Source organism: Leptosomus discolor, chromosome 13, assembly GCF_034619465.1.
Source record: "Leptosomus discolor isolate bLepDis1 chromosome 13, bLepDis1.hap2, whole genome shotgun sequence".
In the NCBI taxonomy this organism is placed as follows: Eukaryota; Metazoa; Chordata; class Aves; order Leptosomiformes; family Leptosomidae; genus Leptosomus; species Leptosomus discolor.
The window spans coordinates 14,956,093-14,983,235 of record NC_141403.1 but is presented as its reverse complement, the minus strand read 5'-3'; the positions used below and the strand labels follow the sequence as shown (position 1 = coordinate 14,983,235).

The window sequence follows — 27,143 nt, the reverse complement described above, 5'->3', positions numbered from 1 at the left end:
AGCATGTTGTTAAGAGCATTGCCCAAATGCCTCTTAAACACCAACAGGCTTGGGCCATCGACCACCTCCCTAGGAAGACAGTTCCAGTGTTTGACCACCCTCTTGGTAAAGAAATGCTTCCTAACGTCCAGTCTGAACCTCCCCTGACACAGCTTTGAACCTGCATCTTCTTCGGAAACACTAAAATATCAAGTCCTGTAAGGAAAGTAAAAACACTGATGCTTATAAAACAGGATTTGTTTTATTTTAAGGCTGTTGTTTCTTTTCTTACCTAGACTTATTCCATTGAAGAGCTGCTTCTGCATTGAACAAACCAGGAAGAAGTCCTAAAACCTGGAAAAATAACCACAAGGATCTGTTTCATTTAAGTCTGACCTGGCAACCTTCTAAAAGGCCATTTAATCCCATCCATCCAATTCAGTCCATTGTATAGGTAAAAGCTTATGTTATATTGTGAGCCATAATTTCTTTATTATAAGGGTGGAAGAGAGAAAACAGGACCTTTCCTTGGCAGTTCTCAGCTCTGAAAAATTGGGACATAGGAGCTTACTAAGGTATGTCTGTAGGTGCAAGTACTTCTGTATAATTATACTTTCTCTTGGGACTTGATGACTTTATTCTGACATTCTGGAGGTGGTTCTTATGGCAGCCAATACACTGTCTTTGGTAAGCTACAGTGTCTCTGGCAGAATCCTAAAACTGTGGCATAATTCAGGTTGTAAGGGACCTCAGGAAGCTTCAAGTCAAACCTCCCATACAAAGCAGAGCCAGTTACAACAGGTTGCTCAGTGTCTGCACAGTCAAGTTTTGAAAATCTCCAAGGCTGAAGATCCCACACCTTCTCTGGGCACTTGCTCCAGTGTTTGCCTACCCTCACGGTGAGAACATTTTTCCTTCTCTTTAATCAGACTCTCCCTTGTTGCAACTTTTGTCTGCTGTCTCTTGATCTATCCTTGTGCAGCTCTGCAGAGCTTGGCTCCACCTTTTCTGTACCTCAGCATTAGGGAGCTGCAGACACCAATAAGCTCTTCCCCTTGGACTTCTCCTTTTTAAGACTGAATGAGTCCAGCTTCCTCAGCCCTTCCTTGCACATCGTGTCCTCCAGCCCTCTGCCAGACTCACTCCAGTACATCAGTGTCTTTCTTGCACTGGAAACCCCAAACCTGCATGCAGTTCTCCAGGTGTGGTCTCACAAGTGCTGAACAGAGAGGACTAATAAACTCCCTTGACTTTCAGCTATGCTTTTGCAAATGCCCAGCACGCTGTTGGTTTTCTTTGCCTCAAGTACACACTGCTGATATACATGCAACTCCCACCCCTGGCCCTGGCTCCTTTTATTGTAAAGCTGTTCCCTACCCACGTACCAAGTCTGAATTACTGCATGGGGTTAGTCTGCCTCAGGCGCAGGACTTTGCATTTGTCTTAGTTGAACTTCATGAAGCACCTGGCAGCTCATTTCTCCAGCATTTTGAGGTCTGCCTCGAAAGGCAGTCTGGCCCTCCCTGTAACCACTGCCCACCCCACCCCAGTTGACACACATTATCACACACCTCCCCAGACCCAGATTTGGTGTGGGCAACAAATTTGCTGAAAGTACAATCTGTTGTGTCCTCCAGGTTGTTAATGAAGGCATTAGATGGTACTGGCCCCAATACTGATTGCCTAGAGAATGCCACTACAAACTGACTGCCAGTTCAACTTTATCTGGACAGTTGGGCTCAAAGGATGGTCCATCAGCAGCATACTTTTCACCTGTTGTAGTTAGCGATCCAGTCCATGTCACCAATTTGACTATAGGCTGGTTTAAAAAAATAAATAAAAAGCAACAGAAGAATCCTTTTATTTTCAAAGTTTTATCAATCCATGAAAGAAAGAGCAGCACATTTCTGCAAAGCCCAAATAACTGTACAGCTCATTCTGCAGACAGATTTTTCTCACCAGAAAGGAAGTGCCTGTTAAAGAGAATAACCAGGAAGGGAACCAGGACCAACTGTGGCCAGCATGGTTCTGCTGGCTGGTATCTTTAGCAACACATTATACCCTTCACCCATCTCTTTCCAGTGTTGCTCTCCTTAAAATCACTGAACACCCAGGTGAGGATCCATCTAACCACAAAGGACATTTTATCATCCCTGTTGGATCCTACGTCAGGGCTGCCCTGTGTATTTTGATTTTCATTCAGAGGTCCCACGGAAGAAATGGAGCAAAACTCTCCACCGGGGAATGCTGACTGGCTGTAGGAGCAGCCACCTTTCCATTACACTGTGGAGGAAATCAGGTTGTCTTCCAGTGAGTTCCAGTCACCAAATGATTTTATTGTTACAATACGATGAAGCAATTTTTATTTTGTGCACTTCATGGTGCTCAAAATGTTAGTTTTCACAGTATAGAATGGATGTGACAGCATTTGTCATGGAAGCACTCAGCAGAGTATGTTGCAACTTCATTTAGTTGTGCTGTTTTATGAAGTTCTGCAGTAAATTGTGCCAGCAAATTATGTTGTATTAGTTTCTTTCCGGTGATTAACTAATCATTTGCATAATAAATAGCAGCTAACTACAAGAAAGAGATTTATTTGTCACAGAGTTAGAAGAATGTCAAACTTTTCCCATTTCATGTAAAAAGGCAGAGGAAAAAATACTTCTAAAATGACTTTGCAACATGTGCTTTATTTTAAGCCATTGCTGAATCAAAACTACATAGTATACCCTTTTAACATACCCTACCCACTCAATGATCTTTTTTTCTCAATATTTTTTTTAACATGGAATGAAACCTACACTGCAATTGTAAATTTTCATGCTATGATGTTCTCTAATGAACCATTTGTGTCACTATTAATAGTAATTTAAGAAAAAGGCCATTTTTCAAGCTCATATGTATGTCTACATTTGGGAACTTAAAAAAAAAACAAACCCATCTCGGATGTAAAAATGTGACTTGGAATATGTAAACATTTTCATATACCTGAAACACTGGAAGAAGAATATCAGCTAACAGCAAAATAATGGTTGCCTTAAATCATCGAAATGGGAAAAAGCATGTTCATGGGGAGCAGAGAGAAGCACACACTATTCAGTCTTTAGAGGGTTATAAGAAATGAAGTAGCTCCTTAGGTCATTGAATTCACTTTCTTTTCTCATCTAATGGAAAGCAGTAACTTTGAAGAGAATGGCCCAGCAGAACACCCCAATAATTCACCATAATTATTCTAGCCATTAGTTAACCTTGACGAAGTGTCAAGTTTCAGTTGCTTTTTTTTTTCCTGAGAAAAGTCATTGATATTTGGTGGAAGTGTCTTCTGTGACTGTACAAATAAAATAAGGCATTTAAAGAGATTGTTACTTGGTTTTTTTTTGCTAACAGAGGCTTGTCCACAGTGCCCTTTGTACATCAAAACCTCTGATTTTCTACAAATGGGTATGGCTAGAATGTCTTCAGTTCCCACTGCGGCCCTGGGTCTTGGGTGTCCTGAAGGCTAGTCAGCATCCCATTGCTGTAGCTTGAAAGTCAGCAATGTACAACAGCATATTGCACAATCCAATCTGTATGGCTCCAGAAAGGGCTAAGAAGGTACACTGGAGTCATCTGTGGGTTCACTCCTTCCTTTTCTTTTTAAGTCGTAATGATAGTCTGGAAAATTAAATTAACCAGACAAAGATGGAAACTTCTTGTTGATTAAATTACAAAGCAGTCCCCCGATTGTAGAGGAGTGGCACATTAAAAACAACAGATCATCCAACCTTCTTCACTGTTGATCCTTAATTTGAAAGGCAGCACGGATCCCTAAGGCCATAGCTTCCAAGACTCCTTCAGTGAAAAATCATTGCTACCCAACTATAAAAGGCTTAGCTCTTAAGAGAATATTGTGCTTTTTTTTTTTTTTCCTTTAAAATTCAGATGAAATCAACTTGATTCGCAGTGTGACACCAAAAAGATCAATTAGTTTTTTCCCTAGTCCACTTGATCATTGTCTCTGGTGAGCGATACAGGAATATTAGTTTGGCATACAGGTCTTCTTCTAGTTCCAGTTCTCCAGTCTCTCGCACTAAGAAAATGTCAGTACACAACTTCAAGATTCTGTCTACATTGGGTAGCTCCTCAAACATGATGGAGTGAGAGATCCCACTGAAAAATTCACGGACGAACTTCCCTATCACCAGGACAACTGAGGCATATAGTCCCATGATGCTGAAAAGAAAGAAAGAAAGAGTTCAAATCACGCCTTGAAAAAGGGTCAGCCAAGTGTGAGGGAGTTCCTCTACAGGGCTAAGTGTAGTCTGTCAGCTGAGTGAACATTAATTTCTAACTAGGATCTTGTTTCTGCAGTGCTGCATGATGAAGAAAAATAAGATCTCTCTTCAAACACCAGAGAAATCTGGGAACATAAACAGCTGAGGCTGCTGACTGAAATGGTTTAAACCCACTCACTGTCTGCTACAGCTTGGACGTCACAATGGGAAATCTGACAACTGCTGGCTGTTAAAGGCAAATGATTTGCCATCTATTTTTTTTTAATTGAAGTACATGTAACTAGTGACAGACTAATGTTCACCTGTTGTCCCCTGATAATCCTCCTTTGAGGAGTTCTCCAGAATCACACCAGAAGGGCATACAGAATCATAGAATGGTTTGGGTTGGGAGGGACCTTAAACATCATTTAGTTCCAACCCCCTGCGACAGGCAGGGACACTATCTCCCGGGAAGGCACCATCTCCTGCCTTCCTCTGTCTGTGGAGATGTATTTCATAACTGTTTCACACAAAGGATCCTGGCTACAAGATTGGGAAAGTCACCAAAACTGGGCAGGGTTTGGGTGGAACTTGACCTGTATTTAAGCTATCTTTTGAATGATATTCCTTCAACAGGAAATTGGTGCAAAGCATGTGCTTCTGCCTTTTTTTCCCACTGGAGAGCAGGTAATACCATTCCTTACAAATATGAAACCTTCTACAGATAACATTAATAGACATGAATTTTAAAACCTCTCAAAACCCCTTTTCAAAATGTTGCATTGTTTAAAGACTACAACAACAAAATTAAAATAAACCCCCCAAACCAGCTAAAGTCACCTCTACTTCTATCTTATCTATATAATTTTAATTTTATGTAAAGATTCCTTCTTACCCATAACCAGCCAGGAATCCAAGGCTTGGTGGACTGACTTTATCACTGAATATGAAGAGTTCAAGACTCTCTTCAGACGTTTTGTATCTTTTTCCAAGCTGATTCAAAACCCACCACTCACGAACCCCCTCACTGGACACATTTTTGACCAGGGAAACCGTAATGTTTTCCCATCTGCAGTCTATTGAAAAAAATAATTAAAAAACCATTAATATATACACCAAGAATTGCAAAAGTCAAAGTGTTTTGAGTCAGATACTTCAAACATCTGCATGATAAAATGACTGAGCAATGTAAGAGTAAAGGTTCGTTACAATTCTCCTAAAAACCATTTTATGTTACTTCTGTACAAAAATACAGTATCTTGACTTTTGGGGTTTTCCTTCTGCAAATCTCATCTGAATGCACATGAAATAAATAAAATGTTTCAATCACCTACATTTTTGTTTGGACAACTGTTAAATCATTTCAATATTTTCAGGCCAAGGTATCAATGACAGTCAGCATGTCTGCATTTCAGGCCTAAAGAAACACATTTAACCTGGAGGGACAGTGGTCAGCTTCTATAGGTCAAGGTGAAACTACTGCTGTAAACCATTTACGTCTTGGTCTGAAAGATGCTATTCTTTTATATCAAGAAAAGCACACTATCCTATGGATATGTAACTCTGGCACTCCTGATTTCTAGGGAATGCACATTAGCAGTGTACACAGTAAAGCCCTTTTGAAGAACCTCAAATTAAGACTTCTTTAGGACAGGACCTGACTAATGACAGTGAAGCACTTGTAACTTATTGCTACTCACAGAGCTAGGTCCAGCATGAAGAATTATTTTTCCCAATTAATCTAATCATGCTGACTGAATCTTGAACAGCAATGTACTACATCGTACAGTAATGTACTACACAGTACTGCTACTATGCCCAAGTGTCAAATTTAACCTGTTGAGCAAAGGGTTCTTAGATAAACACTTGATCCTGCTTTTCGAACCCACCAGGTTTTTCACCTAGAAAAATGTGTGTATGTGCACATGCGTGCATGTATTCTGTATGTCTATGAGTACCTGTACGCGTTCTGATTTGGCAATAGCACTTTGAAATCCAATGATTTATCTAAACTTGATTCTTTGTAGCCAATAAGGAAGGAATAGCTAAAAAAAAATCATTGTCACTATTTGAGCTGAGGAGTCACGTTTGCGGACATGCAGCACTATTGTCTGTTTGTGGTAAGGTATCAGGGAGATGCAAAGAACTGAAACTTCTCATCACTTCCTCAGAAAACAAGGAAAAGCAGATCCTGAAAGCAGACTTGAAGGAAAGGAGCCGGACTTCTTCCTTAGAGTCCTTACCGTTAAATACAATGCTAAAATACATCCAGATGCATTTTCTGCCTTGTACTGTATTACCTCATCTCTCCCCAAGCTTGCAGGCACCAGGTAGAAACCATTGTAAGTGCATTTCAGCCTGGGGTGCCCTGTAAGAGCTCAGTGAACATGCAAGTGTGAGTGCTGTGTTGCACTTCTTTCAACCACACTCTGTTTTCCATGGTCTGGACACAAACCTGTCAATAGCTGCTTTATGGGTTTTGCCAGAGAATCACTAGGAGCCTTGATGTAGTACGGGTACACTTTCTCTAATGTTCTGGAAAAAATGAGAAAGCAAATATTTCATATTTTTATACCTCTAAAATAGTTTAGAAATACCTAACAGGGCTACACATAGTTCCCAGTAATTCTTGGCTTAAGCTATGATTTTATAGTGTTCAGATGTCACATCTGAAAGTTAGCTGGATTTATTAACTATGTTCTGTCAGTACTTCAGCAGGGAGCTCCATCCATAATGTCGCCATTCACACGCCATGAATCCCACACACCTGGGGCACGTGTGTTTGCAAGGAATGTAGACTTTGTATTTTGTTTCCCTATCTAACAAAGCTGCTTTTATGGTCAGCTATATAAGCAGACCAAAGAAAGGCAACACATCACCAGCAATAAACAAGCTAGAAAAATATGTAGCTAGAAAAATGTGGTGAAAACAGTTACTACTTCAGAATTGCAAGATGTTTCAATAATAACACCTGAAAAGAGTGAGAATTTTTGCCAGAATCTTTAATTGGGAAATATTTTCACAGTTTGTAGGAGGATTTCAAACTTAAAAAGAAAGTTGTTTATAAAAGTTCTTCCATGGAACTAAAAATTAAATCACCTTAAGTGGGAATAAATTACCAGCATCCAGAGAGAGATAAATGTCACCAAAAGCAGAAAATCTGTCCTGGCTTTTTCCTCAAATGACTGAAAAATTCTAGGGAAGGGGAGCTCTTGGGGAAGTCCTGTGACACTTTGCTCCACTGCATACACAAGGCTGAGGAAGAACAAAGGTGGCCAATTTAAAATCCCTCCTGGTCACTCCAGCAGGCCCAAAAGATAGGTAAGAGCTCAGCAGCTAAGTTGTCCCAGCAGCGGTGGTGGCATAAAGCTCCCTGCTGTAGTAGTCAAATGGCTACTAGCTGCCACAACCATTTTTCCTTTGTGACAAAGTAAAAAAAGTTAAATCAACAATATTATTGCAAAGCTGGCAAATGCAGGTATATCTTCTATGTTACTGCTTGCCTCCTGCAAAGGGAGAATTACAAATTAATTACCTCTTCCCACAAAAGAGCAAAACCTACCTTCCTTGGTGCTACATCACCTTAGGAAATACTCCCTTATCCTCACACAGCAGAAAAGTAAAAGAGGAGTAAAATACTTTTTAAACGCAATGATCAGATGTGCAACAGCAGTCTGTTTGGATGTACAAGTGTGCGTGGGTGCAGGAAAATAGCTGTGCACAGAAAAGACAAATCTCATTTCCACCTGTGAACAGATATGAATCTCAGAGTTTTCATTATCCCAGTTGGTCTCAGCTTTAACTTTTCAACTCTTGTGGCCACAAATCAGATCAGGTGGCCTTCAGAGATGATGTGTTGGCTTAGCAGTATTTAGAGACTACTGCTGTAAAGTAATCCCCAGTGAGCAGGCCAAAGAGGAAGAGCCAGATTCCTTTCAAATCTGAAAGGAGGCACCACTGCTGTTAATGCTATAAGGCTATATCCATAGAATAATGTTTGATATTCATATGAAGAGCATGCTCTTTCTGCCTTGCAAATTTCCATTACAGGAAATGATCTGATGTCAGAAACGACTGCAGATGTTACCCTTTACCACAGTGATTTAATACTTCCTTGCCAATCCAATACTATTCAAGAATAACAATGAGAAATACAGTCTGAATGGTTATTTAGAACAAAAAATCATCACTACAACACCCTCAGATCAAGCTGAACTGAACTAACTCCAAGAGTTTAACTGTGAATATACTGTAATAAACGTCTGCTTATGCAATAAATCAAAGAAAAGCAACTAATAGCTTCACCATGTTTGTTGGTGTTGTTCCAGTGTTGATGGTCTTCTCAGGCTGCATTTATCATAGCAAATAAGCTTTTACCTTTAATGTTACTATTATGTGACTTCAATGCTGTTGGCCTCTGTGAATGAGGCTCCAAAGTTATCACAGGGGAACAGATGATACACAAGCTTGACCTCCTTAGGAAATTAGGTTTAAAAGGGGAAGGTTTGCATATAAATAGGCAAAGAAAATAACTTACACCTTTTCCAGTTGCTGTCCAGACATCATTGTAGCAATATCTCTTCTGGTGTTCTCTGGTAGGACAAAAGTAAGTTTATCTGATGCTATTTCGGCTTTGGCACCAAGGGTGAGATTTCTGTTGTAAGTAAAAAGACACATTGTCAACCTACAATGAGAGCATAACGCAAACGCTTGTTTGCTGAACGCTAGAGCTAGTTGTCTAACTAGTCTAACTGCACTGACCCTGGGTATCCCAGTCTTTCCTAAAGCAAGCATCATGCTACCTGTACCTGAGATGGTCTGTTTTCCCATAGAGGATATGTAGCAGCCTTAAAGGTGTATTTTTCTAACTGACTATGCCTCTGTATGTAATATAGGACAGTGGTGACAGATTAATATAATTTTGCTCATTACATCAGTCAAAACAGAATGTGAAAGGAGGCATGTCTGCTCTGACTTTAGGCAACAGGACTGTCAGTGTTACCATACATTGTGTGCCAAGGCAGCTAAGGAACATCATCATCATCATCGAATCATCATAGAATGGTTTGGGTTGTAAGGGATCTTAAAGATCATCCCGTTCCAACCCCCCTGCCATGGGCAGGGACATCTTCCACCAGACCAGGTTGCTCCCAGCCCCATCCAACCTGGCCTTGAACACTGCCAGGGAGGGGGCAGCCACAGCTTCTCTGGGCAACCTGTGCCAATGTCTCACCATCCTCACAACGAAGAGGTTTTTTTAGATTCCTTACATCTAACCTAAATCTACCCTCTCTCAGTTTAAAGCCATTACCCCATGTCCTATCACTACACGCCCTCATAAAAAAGTCCCTCTCCACCTTTCCTGTAGGCCCCCTTTAAGCACTGGAAGGCCACTCTAGGGTCTTCCCAGAGCCTTTTCTTCTCCAGGCTGAACAACCCCAACTCTCTCAGCCTGTCCTCACAGGGAAGGTGCTTCAGCCCCCAATCATTTTCGTGGCCTCCTCCGGACTTGCTCCAACAGGTACATGTTCTTCTTATGTCAGGGGCTGCAGAGCTGGACGCAGTACTCCAGGTGGGGTCTCACGAGCAGAGCAGAGCAGAGGGAGAGAATCACCTTCCTCAACCTGCTGGCCACACTTCTTGTGATGCAGCCCAGGATACGGTTAGCTTTCTGGGCAGGAAATGCACATTGCCATGTCACGCTGAGCTTCTTGTCAACCAACACCCCCAAGTCCTTCTCCTCAGGGCTGTTCTCCATCCACTCATCCCTCATCCTGTATTCGTGCTTGGGATTGCCCTGACCCAAGTGCAGGACCTTGTACTTGGCCTTGTTGAACTTCATGAGGTTTGCATGGGCCCACCTCTCCAGCCTGTCCAGGTCCCTCTGGATGGCCTCCCTTCCCTCCAGCATGTCGACCACATCACACAGCTTGGTGTCGTCGGCAAACTTGCTGAGGGTACTCTTGATCCCACTGTCCATGTCACTGACAATCACGTTAAACAGCACTGGTCCCAATACCGACCCCTGAGGAACACCACTTGTCACTGGTCTCCACTTGGACATTGAGCTGTTGTTGACTGTAACTCTTTGAGTGCAACTGTCCAGCCAATTCCTTATCCACTGAGTGGTCCATCTGTCGTGCAGGACAGCGTCAAATGCTTTGCACAAGTCCAGGTACATGACATCAGTTGCTCTGCCCTTATTTACCAACACTGTAACCCCGTTGTAGAAGGCCACCGAATTTGTCAGGCATAATTTGCCCTTAGTGAAGCCATGTTGGCTGTTACCAATCACCTCCTTATTTTCCACGTGCCTTAGCATAGTTTCCAGGAGGATCCGCTCCATGACCTTGCCAGGCACAGAGCTGGGACTGATTGGCCTGTAGTTCCCCAGGTCTTCCTTTTTTTCCCTTCTTAAAAGTGGGGGCTAGTTTCCCCTTTTCCAGTCAGTGGGAACTTCACCTGGACTGCCACAACTTCTCAAATGTGATGGATAGTGGCTTAGCCACTTCATCCACCAGGTCCCTCAGGACCTATGGGATGCATCTCATCAGGTCCCATGGACTTGTGCACCTTCAGGTTCCTTAAGTGGTCTCGAACCTGATCTTCTCCTACAGTGGGTGGTTCTTCATTCTCCCAGTCCCTGCCTTTGCCTTCTGCAACTTGAGCGGTGGGGCTGGAGCACTTGCTGGTGAAGACTGAGTAAAAAAAGTTGTTGAATACCTCAACCTTCTCCATATGCCGGGTAACCAGGTCTCTTATTTTCTTCTGGAGAGGGCCCACATTTTCCCTAGTTGTCCTAGGTTACAGTGTAAAATGTGCCAAAAGGAAAAAATGTATTCTATTACCATCTTCAGGAGCTGTTGAGACCAGGTGGGGCAGTGCTCCCTGCCTCCCCCCTCTGGACTATCTCCTGTCAATGGGCACAACAATGCCTTATCGCCTGACCCATCGATAACTGGCTCCTGGGCTATCTCCTGTTAATGGCCCATCAAGGAACTGCCTCACGACTCCCTATCTCATTGTGAGATGCTCCGCCCGGGGGGAAGGAGCCAAGCAGTCCATGCCAAATAAAAACTGAGATCTCGAACACCCTAGCAGCCTTCTTCCACTGGATTCCCAGAGGAGTTTTTCCCCCCACTGGAGTTCCAGAGGACAAGAGCTACCTACCTACCACTGGACCTTCGGAGGAAGACCAGACTTTTTTACCTGATCGTTGCTTCCACAGAACTACATCCATCACTTCAGGAGGACTGCAGCCATCATCTTATCAGACTGCTACTGCCACCCTAACAGGGTGTCAGGTTGTATTTCTGACTCTGTCAGTGTAAACCAGTGGGTTGTTTGTTTTTCCCTGCCTTGTGTTATATATATACATATATATATATATATATAAGTAAAGACCTGTTATTCCTATTCCCCATATCTTTGCCTGAAGGCCCGTTAATTTCAAAATTATAATAATTTGGAGGGAAGGGGGTTGCACTTTCCATTCCAAGGGAGGCTCCTGCCTTCCTCCGCAGACACCTGTCTTTCAAACCAAGACACTAGTCTTCCTTTTATCACTGACACACCTATAGGAGCTTTTCTTGTTGCCATTTACATCCCTGGCCAGATTTAATTCTATCAGGGCTTTGGCTTTCCTAACCTGATCCCTGGCTGCTTTGACAATTTCTCTGTATTCCTCCCAGGCTACCTGTCCTTGCTTCCACCCTCTGTAGGCTTCCTTTTCGCATTTGAGTTTGTCCAGGAGCTCCTTCCTCATCCACACAGGTCTGCTGGCTTTTTTGCCTGACATCCTCTCTGTTGGGATGCATTGGTCCTGAGCTTGGAGGAGGTGATCCTAGAATACTAACCAGCTTTTCTGGGCCCCTCTTCCCCCCAGGGCTTCATCCCATGGCACTCTACCAAGCAGATCCCTGAAGAGGCCAAAGTCTGCTCTCCTGAAGTCCAGGGTAGTGAGCTTGCTGTGCATCCTCCCTGCTGCCCTAAGGATCTTGAACCCCACCATCTCATGCTCACTGCAGCCAAGGCTGCCCTTGAGCTTCACATTCCCCACCAGCCCCTCCTTGTTGGTGAGAACAAGGTCCAGCATAGCACCTCTCCTCGTTGGCTCCTCTCTCACTTGGAGAAGGAACTTATCATCAACACACTCCAGGAACCTCCTGGATTGTTTATGCCCTGCTGTGTTGTCCCTCCAACAGGTATCAGCATGGCTGAAGCCCCCCATGAGGACCAGGGCTTGTGAATGTGAGACTGCTCCTATCTGTCTATAGGGGGCCTCATCCGCTTGGTCTTCCTAGCTGGGCAGCCTGCAGCAGACCTCCACTATAATGTCACCTGTCCCCACCCTCCCTTTAATCTTGACCCATAAGCTCTCAGCTGGCTCCTCATCCATCCCCAGGCAGAGCTCCATGCACTCCAGCTGGTCATTGACACAGAGGGTGACACCCCCTCCTCGTCTTCCCTGCCTGTCCTTCCTAAAAAGCCTGTATCCTTCCCTTCCAACACTCCACTCATAGGAGCCATCCCACCACATGTCGGTGATGCCAGTTACATCACAGCCCTGCAGGCACACGCACGTGTCTAACTCCTCTTGTTTATTCCCCATGCTCTGTGTGCTTGCACAGAGGCATTTAAGTTGGGCCCCCGCTGAAGCTGACTTACCAGCTGGAATGCAGAATGCTGCAGGCAGCTACAGCTTCCCAAAAACCCACCTCAGGCTGGCAGACACGTGTGGCTAACAGGCTGATAGGACCCCCCATGCCCACCCACAGCCTTCACGCCAGCTGCAGAACACAGCAGGGGCAGGATCAGCTTTCGCACAACGCCTTGTGCCATGCCTTGCAGTCGGGATGCAGCAGCTGGGTGAGACAGCTCCGGGGCTGCTGGGGGCTGCAGAGAAACATCCCTGGCAGATGATGTGCAAATGCAGAAAGTGTGTATGATGCCTGAGCGACCCAAAAAGGCTCATCTGATTGTGGTCTCCAGGCCTAGATAAAACAGCAGTTTCGCTTTATGGAGAAAAAGTGGAAGGTCACTGTGCTAAGTCTTTACCACTTTCAGTCATTCATGGTCACAAGGACATAATTTGAGGGTGAAAAAGGTCTCTTTCAACTAGTGTATGAATGTTTGTAGTTACACAAGTATACGGGCAAACTGAATAGCAGTATTAAAAATTAATATAAGGTTCAGACATGATGAGGTGATGTAATTCACTAGCTAATACTGTATGCTTCCAGGAAAATAGGGGGGTCAAATAAAGTTGAATTAAGGGTGCAGGCTCCTTACAAGCCTAGTTTTGACTGTGGAAGGGCTGACCCAGCATGTTCAGAGCTCCCACAGTGATTCAGTTGACCTGTTTTTTGTTCTCAGTCTTTTGCTGAGGATTGCTATAACAATCCACTGTCTGCTTCCAACAAAACAGGTAGATACTGAGGCTGCAAAGGTACTTAATTTCCGTGGAGTGATGACTTAACTCCAGTTTAATCCAGCAGTCTACAGGGATGACAGCTGGCAGACAGTAGCCAACAAACCACCTCGGTGACTGGGTGTGCTCCAGCCTGCATGTGACTACTTTATATTCTAGGCTGTCTTCTTGCAAAAACCTCAGTAATAGTTCACTGAAGCCAAAGGAACCATAAGTAAACAGCCAAAGGTCTTGACAAAATAGATCTGTGCTCCTGTTACACTATTTGCATAACAAAGTCCCTGAGTATATGGGTATTTAAAAAATAGTTTGTGTCAGTTCCAGACTCCCTTAATAAGAGGACCAAGCACTTCTCTTTGTATTTCTTCATAGTTTTTCTGCCTTAACTAGGTCTAAGTATTCAGTTCCCATAAATGCTAACAAGGTGGTTGTTTGGCGCAGTTTATTTTAACATTTCTATCTAAAAGTGGCTAAAATTTTCTTAGTTTTCCCTCCTTCCCCTCAAGTCCCATTGAAAACTCCACCCTGTCTTTTTAAATAATGTACTTGGAAGTGCCTCTACTACTTTTTGGGGTTTTTTTGGTTGGTTTTTTTTTTTTTTTTCAGAACTGCAGGCAACAAATGTTCTCCTGTGTAACAAAGGTCACTTCTCTCTGTCCCTCCCTCCCACTTTCAGGTTTTTTTTGCTTTGCAGTACAATAGAATTTGCTGAAAAACTAAACCAAAAATGCAGTGTGGAACTGTTCTGCTGAGCAAACACTTGGCAAATGATCCATCAACCTGGTAACAGCCATGTTAATTACCTTTGAATGCTCCATGAAAGAACTACAGTGAACTCCGCTGAAAAATCCAGCAGTCCCTGTATCATTTTCTCTCTACTGGGAGGGCTGATGGTCCATAAAGAGTTTGAATTTCCCTCTAGATCTGCAAGAGTTATATCTTCTTTTCCATAGCCCTCTAGAAACTGCAAAGCAGCCTGTAGGTGCAGAATAGGAAAAGAAAATTTCAGCATGGCGATATTCACAATACACAAAGCCACATTTCCCAGTCAGGCAGAACTGTAAATGTTTGATTAATTTTAAGTGCAGTGGCTTGCACTGGTTGTTTTCCTAAGGTACCAAGTGGAGCTTTAGATGGGAAGGGGAATAAACAGTATAGCTGAGCTAAGAAGGCAAAACAAAAATGGCCCTGCTGTTTGAAGAATGTTGGGCACACAGGCAAAGTGTCCGGAAGTTCATCAGGTAAACTCTGTAGTCTATTCAAACTTAAGTTAAAATTTTGCTTTTTCTTTTGATAAGCGTCTTTCTGCATAGAAAGATGTCTGCACAGGATAAGGCAACTTGAAACTGGTAGCTTCCAAAGTGGATCAAGATTACAATATTACTGCTATAATACATGAGCTATTTGGTTGGATCTTATATCAAAAAAATGTTAATTCTTGAACGGGCTAGAAGCAAGCACTTCTTTTAAAGTTATATCTGATCAAACCCCAGTTACTTTAGTAATGCAACAGTTTCTGCTAGTTACTAGTCTTTTTCCTGTAGAAACTTTTGATAACTTTGTGCATGTTGCATCATTAAATAATAAGACTACGTTTAAATATTTATGTTTTGACATTTTAATGTCAAAACTTTTGTAGGCCATACACTCTTTCTTTTGATAGCACTGCATCTCCTACTGGGAGGTGAAAGTCATGTGTGCTAAGGAAGGAGGACGGGGCTTAAAAGTGCCAACACTGTTTTGGAAGTACACCAACAGCACCACATCTCCTGAAGGTTTGTGTCATTTAGAGGTGAGGTTTTTATTCAGCAGACAGGACAACTAGGGTTTCTGTCTCCCATGATTTTGTGCAAAGATGTTTTTATTAATGGTAATTTATCTCACCATAACCCAGCCCTGTCCTGGCAAATGATCTGTCTGAACCTTTACTCATGCAAATCCGCTTTATGGGAGCATCTTCCAAATGACGGCAGTGCTGCTGACCACTTATAACTGCACAAACAAAACTCACGAAAGGCCTCCATGGAAACATGCACACATTTTTAAGTAATGAGGTATTCCACATTTCACTTACAGTGTTACCACTATAGCTTCCCAGAAATGCATTGAAACCAGTCTGGTTCAAATCCTTGAGCTGACTCTGTTGAGCACTCATTGTAAAAATAGGCTGGGAAACAAAAGAACACACACTTGTCACATTTACTTCACATCAGCTGCTATGTACACAGTGCTGCATCCTGTGCATCACAGTCTAAGACAATTATGTCACTCAATTCAACAGGAGAAGGTTATGATCTTATTCCACTGAGAAGCAAGCTACCTCCAATTATCTTATGTTTACCATGTGGACCTGTAGGCAGTTATCTGAGGGTACCTGATGTGGGATAATTTATTCAGATTCCACTGCCAGTAGGTTCTGATTTTAACTTGCAAATAAACATAATATTTTACATCAGTAATAACCTAATGTGTTTTTAAACCGAAAAAGGATAATTTGTGGGAGCTTGCCCAATCTCTTGCATAAGGCAGGAGAGTTCAGTTCAACGAAAGGAGTAAGAAATAGCCCAAGGAAATACAGTGCAAAAACAGAGTTTGCTTTTAGTCTTTCTTCTTTTTTTTACCTGATAACCTCCTAGAGTTATTGTGATTGATACATCTAAAGGCTTGTTGGTGATGCCTGCAACAGATTTGATTAAAGACATGAAGAGCAGTGGGAACCAGACAATACAAATCAGCAAGACGATAATCATGCCACCCATTCCATACTTCACAACTTTCTTTTTCTTCTGGCCTCTTGGTTGGGGATATCTCTGCAAAAGCAAACAGCAACATGGTAATATCTCTCCTACCAGAGGGACACTTGGTATGATTTGATGGGTGAATACATAATAATCTTAAGGCTTCCAATCTTCTGTGGTAATTTGCTACCCATTGTCAGGCCAGTTATTTTGAGATTTTTAGACAAACCTGCACAGACACTGAATTTCTGGTGACAACAGAGAAAAAGTGAAAAGTGCAAACGAACCCAGGTCAAGTGTGTGTTTGGTGTGAAAAATATCGTAAACCTCTGTGGTTTTCATTCTTCACAATGATAAAGAAGGGAAAAATTGGGTAGGGTAATTTGAATTTTTTGTCTGAATGAGTGCAAGCATGAACCAAACTTAAAATAATAGCAGCAACAGGGATACAACAATTTGTTCAAAAAACTGATATTGGGAGTGACCCACTTTCTTATATTTGTCCTTCCAAAAAGTTTTATCTCAAAGCTCCTTAAGGCAGAATTCCTCTCACAGAGCTTGAAATGCTGCAAACTGTATTTCAGGGAAAAAAAATAATAATTGTTTGCCAGAAACTGACATGCACCATCAGTAGGATTGTCTGATATTGCACTACCTCCACATTAATTTCACACCTCACACACAGCATTTCTAAGAGTTGTTCACAGGCTTGATCCAGTCTGTTTATAGTGAATCCCACACCTACTGCATTTAAATAACCTTTAAAGTTTTGTTGCTGTTTCTAAAATCTCGACACTGCTGATGTAACACCCTTCCCTTTCTTAGCTTCTGAGACCAAAAGTGACTTTGCTTTTATTCTTCTCTTCTCAAAGCAGATCACATGGCATGTCTGCTCTGCCTTGTCCTTAATTCCCGCCCTGTTATTGGCCTCACGATTGAATACTTTAGTAGCTTCACCATCCTGTAAAATGCCCTACCACCACTGAAATTTATTTTGGTGTATTCTCTTATAGGGTTTAACTCCGCACAGTGTTTTAGGATCCTGTCTTTCACGCACTGCATACTGCATGTGCAAAATAAAGACGCATTGTATTGCACCGCACCTCTAACACACGCCAGGAATCTGGCTTTCAGGAAATTGTTCTTGCTTTACAACATGAACCCATAAAGCCCTAGGAGAATATTAAATCTGTAATATAATGCTATATTTAAAACAAATCAGTTACTTTTCAAAAGCAGTGTATCAAGTCATTTGTCTTGCTCTACAGAATACTGTTTTCATTAAAATAGCCTATCAAGATCACCAGGGGTATATTATTTGTAAGAGATTAGTTCAGGCACCTTTAATGATGTCACAGAACAGCTCAGACAGCCTCCAGCAGTCAAAGTACTTAGGCATACCACTCAATGTGAGAGAGATAACAGAGAGAATGAAAGTACCTTGAACAATACTCATAAAGTAGTCATGGGTAGTTATTTTGCTACATGGCATTAGCACACACATGCTAGCTTAGATGTGGAAATCTTCCCATGTCAGATCCATGCTAGACATAATGCAGAGCGATCCTCTCATAGTGTTAAAAAAAAGGCAGCGAGATGGACAAAGTAGAATTGGATTATTGTTTTTCTGACTCCTAAAGCCTCTGATGACACTCCATTCATGGCAGAAATGGAAGTCATACAGAAAGAGCCTATATACAAGATTTGTGTGCACTTCAGCTCTGAGTTAATCTAAGTGACATACTTGGAAAGTAGTTGCCGTTAAGAGACAGGATCATAATAAAAGCAGAAATACGTCAGTAACACTTAAAAGTACAGCTGTTTCATTGCAGATGTACAATTTCTGACTGGCTGGGTCACTCTTAAAAGAATGCTTAATTTCTTTTTCAAATTGGCAAAATAAGCAAGCATATGGTTGCAATTTTTATAGCGGTTATAAGGAATCCAGAATTCGCAAGTTTGATTTGAACTGAAGCTTAAATGATTTAAAGAAACTGAAACTTCAGTCAGACAAATGGTGGGTCTATCTGGCCTGCAGTTCAGTTCTGGATGTGCGGGGACTCTCCTGAGATAATGGAGCCAGATGAGTTCCCACTGCGGTTACATGAACCAGGTATCCCTGGGACCTACACCATGGAGGCACAAGCTCTTCCTTCTACTGACCTTTCTCTTCAGCTACAGCTTCCCTGCTACTGCGGGTTACTCATTTAGTTGTTATGGACAAAGTGAGCCTGAATACCAGGACATTCAAACCCGGCCTTGAAACTCAGGCATGCAATTAAGCTTGCAGGCTCATGCTTGTGGAGTTCACGGTAACGGTGGAAAAATCAGCTAGGCACAAAAGAGAAGCCATTTGAAATTTCACTTGCAGTTACTGCCAACTAACTTAAAGTACCCACTAGTCTGAATATTTCTGAACATAAACACCAGGTGTATCTTCTAACAAACCGTCTTCATGGCGGATTTCCCAGTTATTTAGGGACTCATGATTATTTCTCTTCATTTTTGCATGGGGAAGAGGAGGCTTGGATCACTCATATGGGGCTTCCTTACTTTTTCTGACTCTCGCCAGCACTTCAGGATGAATATATGAGCATAGATATCTTCAACACAGATCCAGCTGGAAAGACTGAGAGTGGTGTCAGTCCAAACCCAGTCCATCACTGCTCTCAGCTCGGTCAAAAACGGAACCAGGCGGAACCTGAAGGGAGACCACAGCAGACCACTTGTCAGAAATGGGTGGAACACATTAAATGAGCACAGTAAGCATACATACGACAAGAGGGAGAATTAAGCCAATGTTAAAGACAGTTTAACAGGAGATTTTGCAAACAAAAATACAATCATATCCTGAGACTGCATGGCTAGTACTGATGTTTTGGGGGTGGTATCTTTTGCCATAGCTCATGTTCCTCTAGATCTTCTTGTCAGACATACACATGCTTTTGCATCATTATGCCCAGTAATTGTGATTGAGCCACTGATGGAATGGTACAAGAGAGACTTTCTTATATCCCCAAATTCCTCTGACCTGGGAGCAGAGCAGAGGCATATCCTTTCCACAGGATGCTGGGAATTTGTTTTATACCTCCTTACACCAAGTGATGCACAGCTCCTTTGCAGCAGGTGGGAAGTCCTCAGCTGCAAATGGAACTGGGCATTACAACTCAGGACCAAGGAGCAGAAGAAAGTGGGCTAACAGGAAGCCAGCATGCATATAACAACTGTTTAAAGTGCATCAATCCCTTTACTAGTCCCACAATTTTCTGCTTGCCCAGGTCACAAACACTATTTCATGTGAAGAAAGCTTTCTTCTGTAACTTTTCCTACTGGAATGCAACAAGCCCATACTGAAAATATTGGGAAAAGGCTGAAATCATTCCAGCTGTTCTGTGAAATACATATATGCTTTCAACTGGCTTAGTCACAGCATCATGGTAACAGTGTAAGTGGAGGGTGGGGAATGCCTCCTTAACACTACCTTTCACACTGAGGTGATGCTGTGCCTGTTACTTGCACTAACACTCCTAACTCCTGAAGAGTTTCAAACGTGCAGCACTTCTCAAAACATACACAAAGGAAACATTTTTTGATGCATAGCTCTTATCTCTCACGTGCATGGTTTTTCACTTTATCCTTCTCACCTGCTGAGGTAGAGCCTGTAGACATGCTCTAAAGATCTCTCTGGGATTTGATGCCTTACTGCTTTTTAGGACTGCAGAGCAAATAACATCACCTGTTTTGTAGCATAATATGTATCCCCTATCTCTGTTCACAGAGGTGATTTCTTAGAAGTGTTAAAAATATCTCTTCCATAAGGGCCTGAATGGCTGACTGGTATGTGAGGCTTCTGGATTCAAAGTGGGACATTGATTTTTTCTGAAATTTGCATTCCTGAAATCGATTTTTTTTTTGTGGACTACCAGGGACATACAGCATATACAGAGTGTCCTGTACAAAATTTACTGTCTCATTTCCAGCTGCCTGTGAAGAGATGTCATAAATAACCCCAGCATCTCATGGTAACAGATCCTTATTTCAGAAAAGAAAGGAGGAGGGCAGTAGGTCTAGACTTACCCTTGAAATAAGAACAGGTTGACATAATTATAACTTTTCGTGAGGAAGTTGCCAAGAACACGAGTTGGATATCCGCAGCGTATCTGATATGCTGATAAGCCAAAATAAACACATTTCACAAAATACCAGAGCTGGGCAACTGTGTTCTGGCTAAATTTCCTGTAATGGAAAAGACAGATAAATGAAAATGATGTGCTTTTTATCTGTATGACCAAATTAGCTTGAAATGTTTTGTGCTCCTGGCAGTTTCCCTTTCCTGAGATCCTGTGGAAAACTCTTGGTTTCTGACCCTGCTGCAGGGTTAAAACAGTATTTGAAAGATACTGGATGAGAAAGTCTATAAACAGCATCTGTTGTCATCTCAGGGTCACAGGGGAGAGACTGGGCATAGGCTTCCCAAAGAGTGAGGTTTCTGGGGCACTGCCCTCTCCCTCTGGATGCTAGAGGTGCCTTGCTGCCCAACACAGACCAGTCTGCCCTTGGCCCCCACAACTCTGTGAGCCCTGGGTAGACACCGATTCTCTTGGCTTTTCAGAGGGCTGACATCTGGACTGAATCTAGGCAGCTTTAATGGCTATTTATGTTCATGGGGGCACCTCTAAGGTCATGAACTCATACAGGAATTTAAGTTGCTGTGACCTCTGAAGATAATCTTTTTCACCCTCCCCTGCCTGAACCAGGTCTAATTACATGAAAACGTTCAGGGACCTGTCCAGTTGAGTTTTGAATATCTCTGAATATGGAGATTCCACAAGGTGCCTGGGCAACCTGTTCCAGAGTTCGACTACCATCATGGTGAAACGATTTTTCATCATATCTAACTGGAATTTCCTTTTTTTCTAACTTGTGGCCTCTTGTCCTATCCAAAAAGAGATTAGCTTATTCTCAGTGTCCTCTTAATAGATAGCTGAAGATAGCTCTTCACCTTCTCTTCTCCAGACTGAACTAACCCTGTTTCCTCAATCTCTCCTCACATGTGACATGCTCTGCCTCCCTGACCATCTTGGTGAACACGTGCCACTTCTGACTGCAGTTCAGTAGCATGGTGGAACTGCAGGGGACGCCTCACAATGGACAGGATTTGTGAGACAGACATGATCGAATATTTTCAATTACATCCCACAAAACTATTTTCATTAAGAAATTTGCAGGGGCTTCTAAGGACCAGCCTGACTTAGAAGGAACACAGGAGGTTCCAGACGCAGATTTGAGATTAACAACTTGATACAAACTTCATTAAAGCACAGGAAAAGTCAAAATTATTTTATTGCCTTTCAAGTGACCAAATCTAGTCAAAACTTTCATATCAATTCTCAATGCGCAGTAGATACGCGATCCACTTAAAAATGATTTTTTTTTCAAGTTGAGGCACAATTACTGCTGCACTGAGGAAAAATATAACATTTGGTTTTGAGATGAAATTAGACCCTTTAGTCTCTCTTTACACTATGCACCTATTTTAGTTTTCTCCCAGTAAGATAACTTGACTGTTAACAAAGTGTAATGTGCCCAGGTGACACACTCGATTTCCCTGCATAGTCAATGGAGTGAGGTAAATACTTCAAGCCAATTTAAAGTCCTAAGCATGAGGCGAGTTAGCCAAGCACTAGAGAGGGAACCTTAACACCTCTGCAGTGCAGACTGAGGTGATAACTGCCTTGAGCCATGCAATGAGAAATGTTAGATTTGGGGGTGAACCTGACCAGGCATACGATACAAGATTTCATGCAGCACGTGGTCACTTCCACATCCCCTCCAGAGCTATGTGGCAGGAACAGGGGAGGAGAACTTTTGCTCTTCAGAGGAGACACGGGTTTTAGATACTCGTCAGTCTAAGCAGATTTAAATCGACAGTTCACACATTCCAGGGAAGTGATAAATTATAAGTTACTCTGACAGAGACACTTTCTACTCACTCTTCTAAATCAGCGTGCGGCAGTCTTGGGAGCAGGGAACCAAATTAGAGGCCAAAATTGTCTCAGCTGAGGGCTCTAATCACTCGACTACAGGCAAGATCTCTTTCACCTGCTTGCACTTTGGCCTAAGTTGAGAATATTTCTGTACATACTTATATAATTAATTCTTTCTCAAAGTTATGTTGGCCACAGTTATCGCTGTGGAAAGTCATTTCAACATTCTGCTTAGAAATGAGACCAAGAAGAAACTTGTTCATGATTCCAAAGCTTAGCTACAACCATCTCAAATTTAAATACAAACAACTTGGTAGAGCATCAGTTTCCACCCATATTGTCTCATTATAAGGATTATACCTTTCTGTCACTCCAGGCAAGATAAAGAACATCCAGAAATGTATTCCAAAAACAAGGATGACCTGGAAGATGACCTTTCCCATGACAGTCTTTTTGAGGTACAGTGCTCGATCTACCACCATGGTACCAAACTGAATGAGCACCATCACCAAAAATGCCTCCGGGACCTGGTCCTCTGATAATGAAGAGGTGATATCTGCTGCTGCAGAGTGTTTCTGAAAAGAAAAATATTACAGAGTGGTCGAGGAAGAAGGACACTCACATGATGCTTAGCATCTACAGCACATAAATCCTACTGAGGATTTACAGATAGATGCCTCTGTGACATACCCCAAAAGCCCAAAATCCAAACACAATGATGATGAAGTCCACCGTGTCTGCGAGGAACATCAGCACATACACATCAGTCACTGCACTGTAGTCTGGATGAATAAGATTGTAGAAAAACTGTCTGATGGGCACATATACCTGGAGGGTCCTAGAACAACACAGACAGCAATGTGACTTAACCACATGGTAACTTGCACTGAAGAAAAGAACAGCTGGGTTTGATAAGATAAAAGTTTCTAAAGATATCTAAAATGTACTGACAGCCTTCACAGGGCTTCGCAGACTGGTCTCTTGTTCTGATCGCTTCTAAACCACTGTATTAGCATTTGTTCAGTAGAAATATATATATCCAACCAAGTTCACACAAGATATTTAGCTTTTTTATCAGGCAGCTGCTATTTGAACAACTGCTGATTCGTCTGATGTTCAGCTACTGGGACTTAAGAGTGAGAGCATCTGCATACAATGAACTGTATACAAATCCATTCATCCCCTTGAATTAACAGAAGTAGTAACCTGATCTCTTTAAAATGCTGTTTTACTGCTTTACTGTTTGGAACCTCCCCCCAAACCCACAGAACTCCTCACATTGCTCACTTTTTAATTGTAAAGGCCTTGGCTTTGATCATTTGTTCTCGAAACTTTTCCATAAGAAGCTCTTTTCTAGATTTTTGCTTGATGCTTAACACACTGCTTCCTTTCTGACTGCTGTTTCGTGTACTGGTACTTCCTGGAAAAAAAGGGAGGGAAAGAAGCTAATTCAAAATCAAAGTTCAAATACAAAAACTAGAAAGTAATAAATCTCGAGAGTTTCATCCCATGTATGTGTCCCACATTTGAAAAAAGCTTTGAAATGAATTCTTATGCTTTCTTTCCAATATGATAAAATCCTGAGAGCATCCAGTAAAGGTTTACTCACTGGCAGATCAAAACTTGATTAATAACTATAAAAAGAGAAAACTAGTGATAAAGGCAAGTATTTGATTAATCTGACTCAGACATCTCAATTGGTAATATATACACTCATGCTAGAGTAAGCCCGTCTTCTTTACAAGATGGGAAAGGCAATCTGTTTCGGTATACCTAATCAAAACCTCTCCTCACTTTAAATATTATCAAATGTAGATATGAAAAATACATATGATTTGCATTCCCTCTAGCTGGAGATTATGCTGAACCAGAAAATCTGGATCTGGGCCACACTGAGCATTTATTTCCCAGCTTTTGGACAATGTAATTTTAAAAATGTAGTGAATCACAAAGTATGGCTCTCTATTTGAACTTCGAGAAGGTTTGGAGTGTGTTCAAACATGAAGATACTTTGGTTTGTATCCTATTTCCTCCCTGAGGAGCAGCAGCATTCAGCAGCCTCTCGGATCTCCACAGCAACAGGCACAAGGTTTCAGCAGGATGACCCTATGGGAAATGAACATTTGCTCTTCAAATCCCAGAAATGCCATGACATTTACCTCTCTTAGATCTGTGTGAGGAGAAGCTGGACCTGTGTGAAAGCTGTGATATGCTGCTGGAGCTCTTCCTCCTGATGGCAGTCTGCTGCTCAGGGAAGTGGACATGGATGGACTCCACCGATGCCGCAAGATTGACAGATTTCAAAGAGGCAGAAGAGTCTCTCCTGCCTCCTGTCAGAGAGAGATCATCATCAGTATCTTCTTTATTACTGGAGCCATCCCCTTTCTCGTCTTCATCCCATAACCCATGGCACTAGTGGAAAAAAAAGAAGAGAGCATTTCAACCTTGATTTCTATCACAGTATTTATCACAGGCATTGCTAAGCTCTGTCACATGTTCATGAGGGGGAAGACAAATTCATTGTGTTGGGGTATCATAGAATCACAGAATCACTTAGGTTGGAAAAGACCTTTAAGATCATCAAGTCCAACTGTAAGCCTAACACTGCCAAGTCCACCACTAAACCATTTCACTAAGCACCACATCCTCATGTCTTTTAAATACCTCCAGGGATGGTGACTCAACCATTTCCCTCAGCATCCTGTTCCAATGCTTCATAACCCCTTCAGTGAAGAAATTTTTCCTAATATCCAATTGAATGAGTTTCCCACATCACGCAAGTGACTAAAAAAATGAAAACTAAAAATTAAATATAAAATAAGAAACTACATGAACTCAGATTACCTTTAAAATGGATCTGTGGAAGAATAAAGCAAGGAGCTGAACAAGATCATAGTGCACGTAACCCTCTTTCTTCTCAATGCCAATAATATTGGGTGGATGGTAAGGTTTATCTTTTGTGTAATCCACATATTTATTCCAAGGAAAGAAGCCAAACTGGAAGAAGTACTTGATGACAATGGCCACCTGTTCAGAAACACAACACACTTGGCGTGTTTTATAAGCATGGCAGACGTAGTAGCCTCCTGACATTAAGAAGGGAGAAATATGACTACTTCGACAGTTTCATGAGAAAATAAACAAGGATATTCACTTCTACAGAGGAACAACAGTTCATATTTCCTCAGTAATAAAGTCAATCAACATTTACCAGCAGATGATGCTCAGTGGTACCCGAGATACCACAAGCAGTGTACACTGTCTCTTGATTACCAATTATATAGTAGCTGTTCGCAAATGGTCTGTTCTTACGATAACTGTTTTACATGCCAGGAAGGATATTGCTCATTGCAATGAAGAAAAACACAAATGAGACCTCTTCATACCAGAGAAATTGGTGAGGACTAGCAAATATTTATATTAGTATGACAGGCCAAAGGCCCCTGATCATAGAGATCAAAACCAGAAAACAGTCCATGCAAAGCTTACAACTTAACTTTTCTGTGTTAGACATGGGGGTGCAAAAACAGCAGCATACCTCAGTGTAGACAATGGCTGTCATCCAGAAACGTTTGCTTGGCCGAGGAACAGACAGCATGGCCCAAAGGAATATAAGGATGGGAAGCACCAGGGTTATCATGGAGGCAGAGACCATGTGGTTAAGGATGATCACAAAATAGCACACCATTTCTGACCGGGCCACCAGTGTATTGTACAGGGCATAAATAAGAAGCAAAACTCGAGGCTGACCAACATAGAACTTCTCTGACTCCTCCAGCTCATCATCACGAAACATCCTGTGAGGAGCAGAGTACCGTAAATGATATGAAAATTAATTTCACAAGAGCTGCTTTTTAAATTGCTACTCTTTTTCCTTTTGAAAAAGTATAAAATTCTGCTGTTGAGTTCAATGGAAAAAAAAAAAAAGGGGGGTTGGTATTATAATCAAATAGCCTGATTCTAAGCTCAGAAAACAAGAATTTCAGGCAAGATAACTAGAAGCACTGTTTTGCTGTTCTTTAATTTACCCAGGGAGTTGGCCTGGCCTAAGAATTTCTACAAGCACTACTTTGCTACATTTGCCCAACCAACGTATCTCATGTAAATCACACCCTACTGGTGTGGCCATGTCTGGATTCATATCTGATTTATCAACACAGATGGGAATCTGGAGAAACTCCAAAGGTCCACCAGGAGATGCAAGTTATGAATAGTCCTATGACATAAGATTAGAACATAATAAACGCCCTTGAGCATTAGATGCTCCTCCTCTTTACCTACCTCAAATAAATATAATAAGCAGCAAGAAATCATTATGAGACTTCCACATACATCCACAATTCTCTTTGCTTTTCACAAAGAGTGCCCTGGCCTGAGAGGAGACCTCACTGAAAAGCAAAAATGATGATGGAAAACCAGAAGAACAGATACTGCATCTACAAAGTCAGATCTACATAGCCTCTCTCTCCTGATGCTGTCAGGTTGAAAGGCATTTCTGTGGTTTAAGAGTTTGTCCTTGCATTCTGGTAAGCTCTCCCCTAACTGAGTCAGGCTGGAAAGGAGAGGAAGAAGAGCAGTGGCACCATCTTCACCTCAGTGCTGGTTATGCTATGGAGCACAATGTCTGAGGGGTCAAGAAGGGAGTATCCTATCCCTTATGAAAGTACTTAGCAAGGTGGTCTTTCGACAAAGCCCTCAGCACCTACTGGCTTAAAAAAAACCGCTGCCAAAGGTCAGAGTTTCTCTTATAGTAATC

At 42.0% G+C, this 27,143-nt stretch overlaps 1 protein-coding gene across 1 annotated transcript in view; it reads right to left on the bottom strand.

Annotated features, from left to right (window-relative positions):
* Positions 1–3,938: 3,938 nt before the first annotated feature.
* The window catches only part of PIEZO2 (piezo type mechanosensitive ion channel component 2), a 312,801-nt gene continuing 289,596 nt past the window's right edge, over positions 3,939–27,143 (bottom strand). Inside the window, exons 41-55 of the mRNA XM_086472533.1 lie at positions 25,926–26,184; positions 25,232–25,414; positions 24,547–24,799; positions 23,675–23,807; positions 23,078–23,225; positions 22,748–22,962; positions 20,478–20,636; positions 18,954–19,101; positions 16,284–16,472; positions 15,737–15,829; positions 14,466–14,638; positions 8,770–8,886; positions 6,688–6,767; positions 5,128–5,308; positions 3,939–4,191 (exon numbers count right to left, since the gene is read on the bottom strand). Of these exons, the coding sequence (XP_086328659.1) occupies positions 3,939–4,191; positions 5,128–5,308; positions 6,688–6,767; positions 8,770–8,886; positions 14,466–14,638; positions 15,737–15,829; positions 16,284–16,472; positions 18,954–19,101; positions 20,478–20,636; positions 22,748–22,962; positions 23,078–23,225; positions 23,675–23,807; positions 24,547–24,799; positions 25,232–25,414; positions 25,926–26,184 (2,584 nt within the window). The remainder of the gene's footprint in view (positions 4,192–5,127; positions 5,309–6,687; positions 6,768–8,769; positions 8,887–14,465; positions 14,639–15,736; positions 15,830–16,283; positions 16,473–18,953; positions 19,102–20,477; positions 20,637–22,747; positions 22,963–23,077; positions 23,226–23,674; positions 23,808–24,546; positions 24,800–25,231; positions 25,415–25,925; positions 26,185–27,143) is intronic.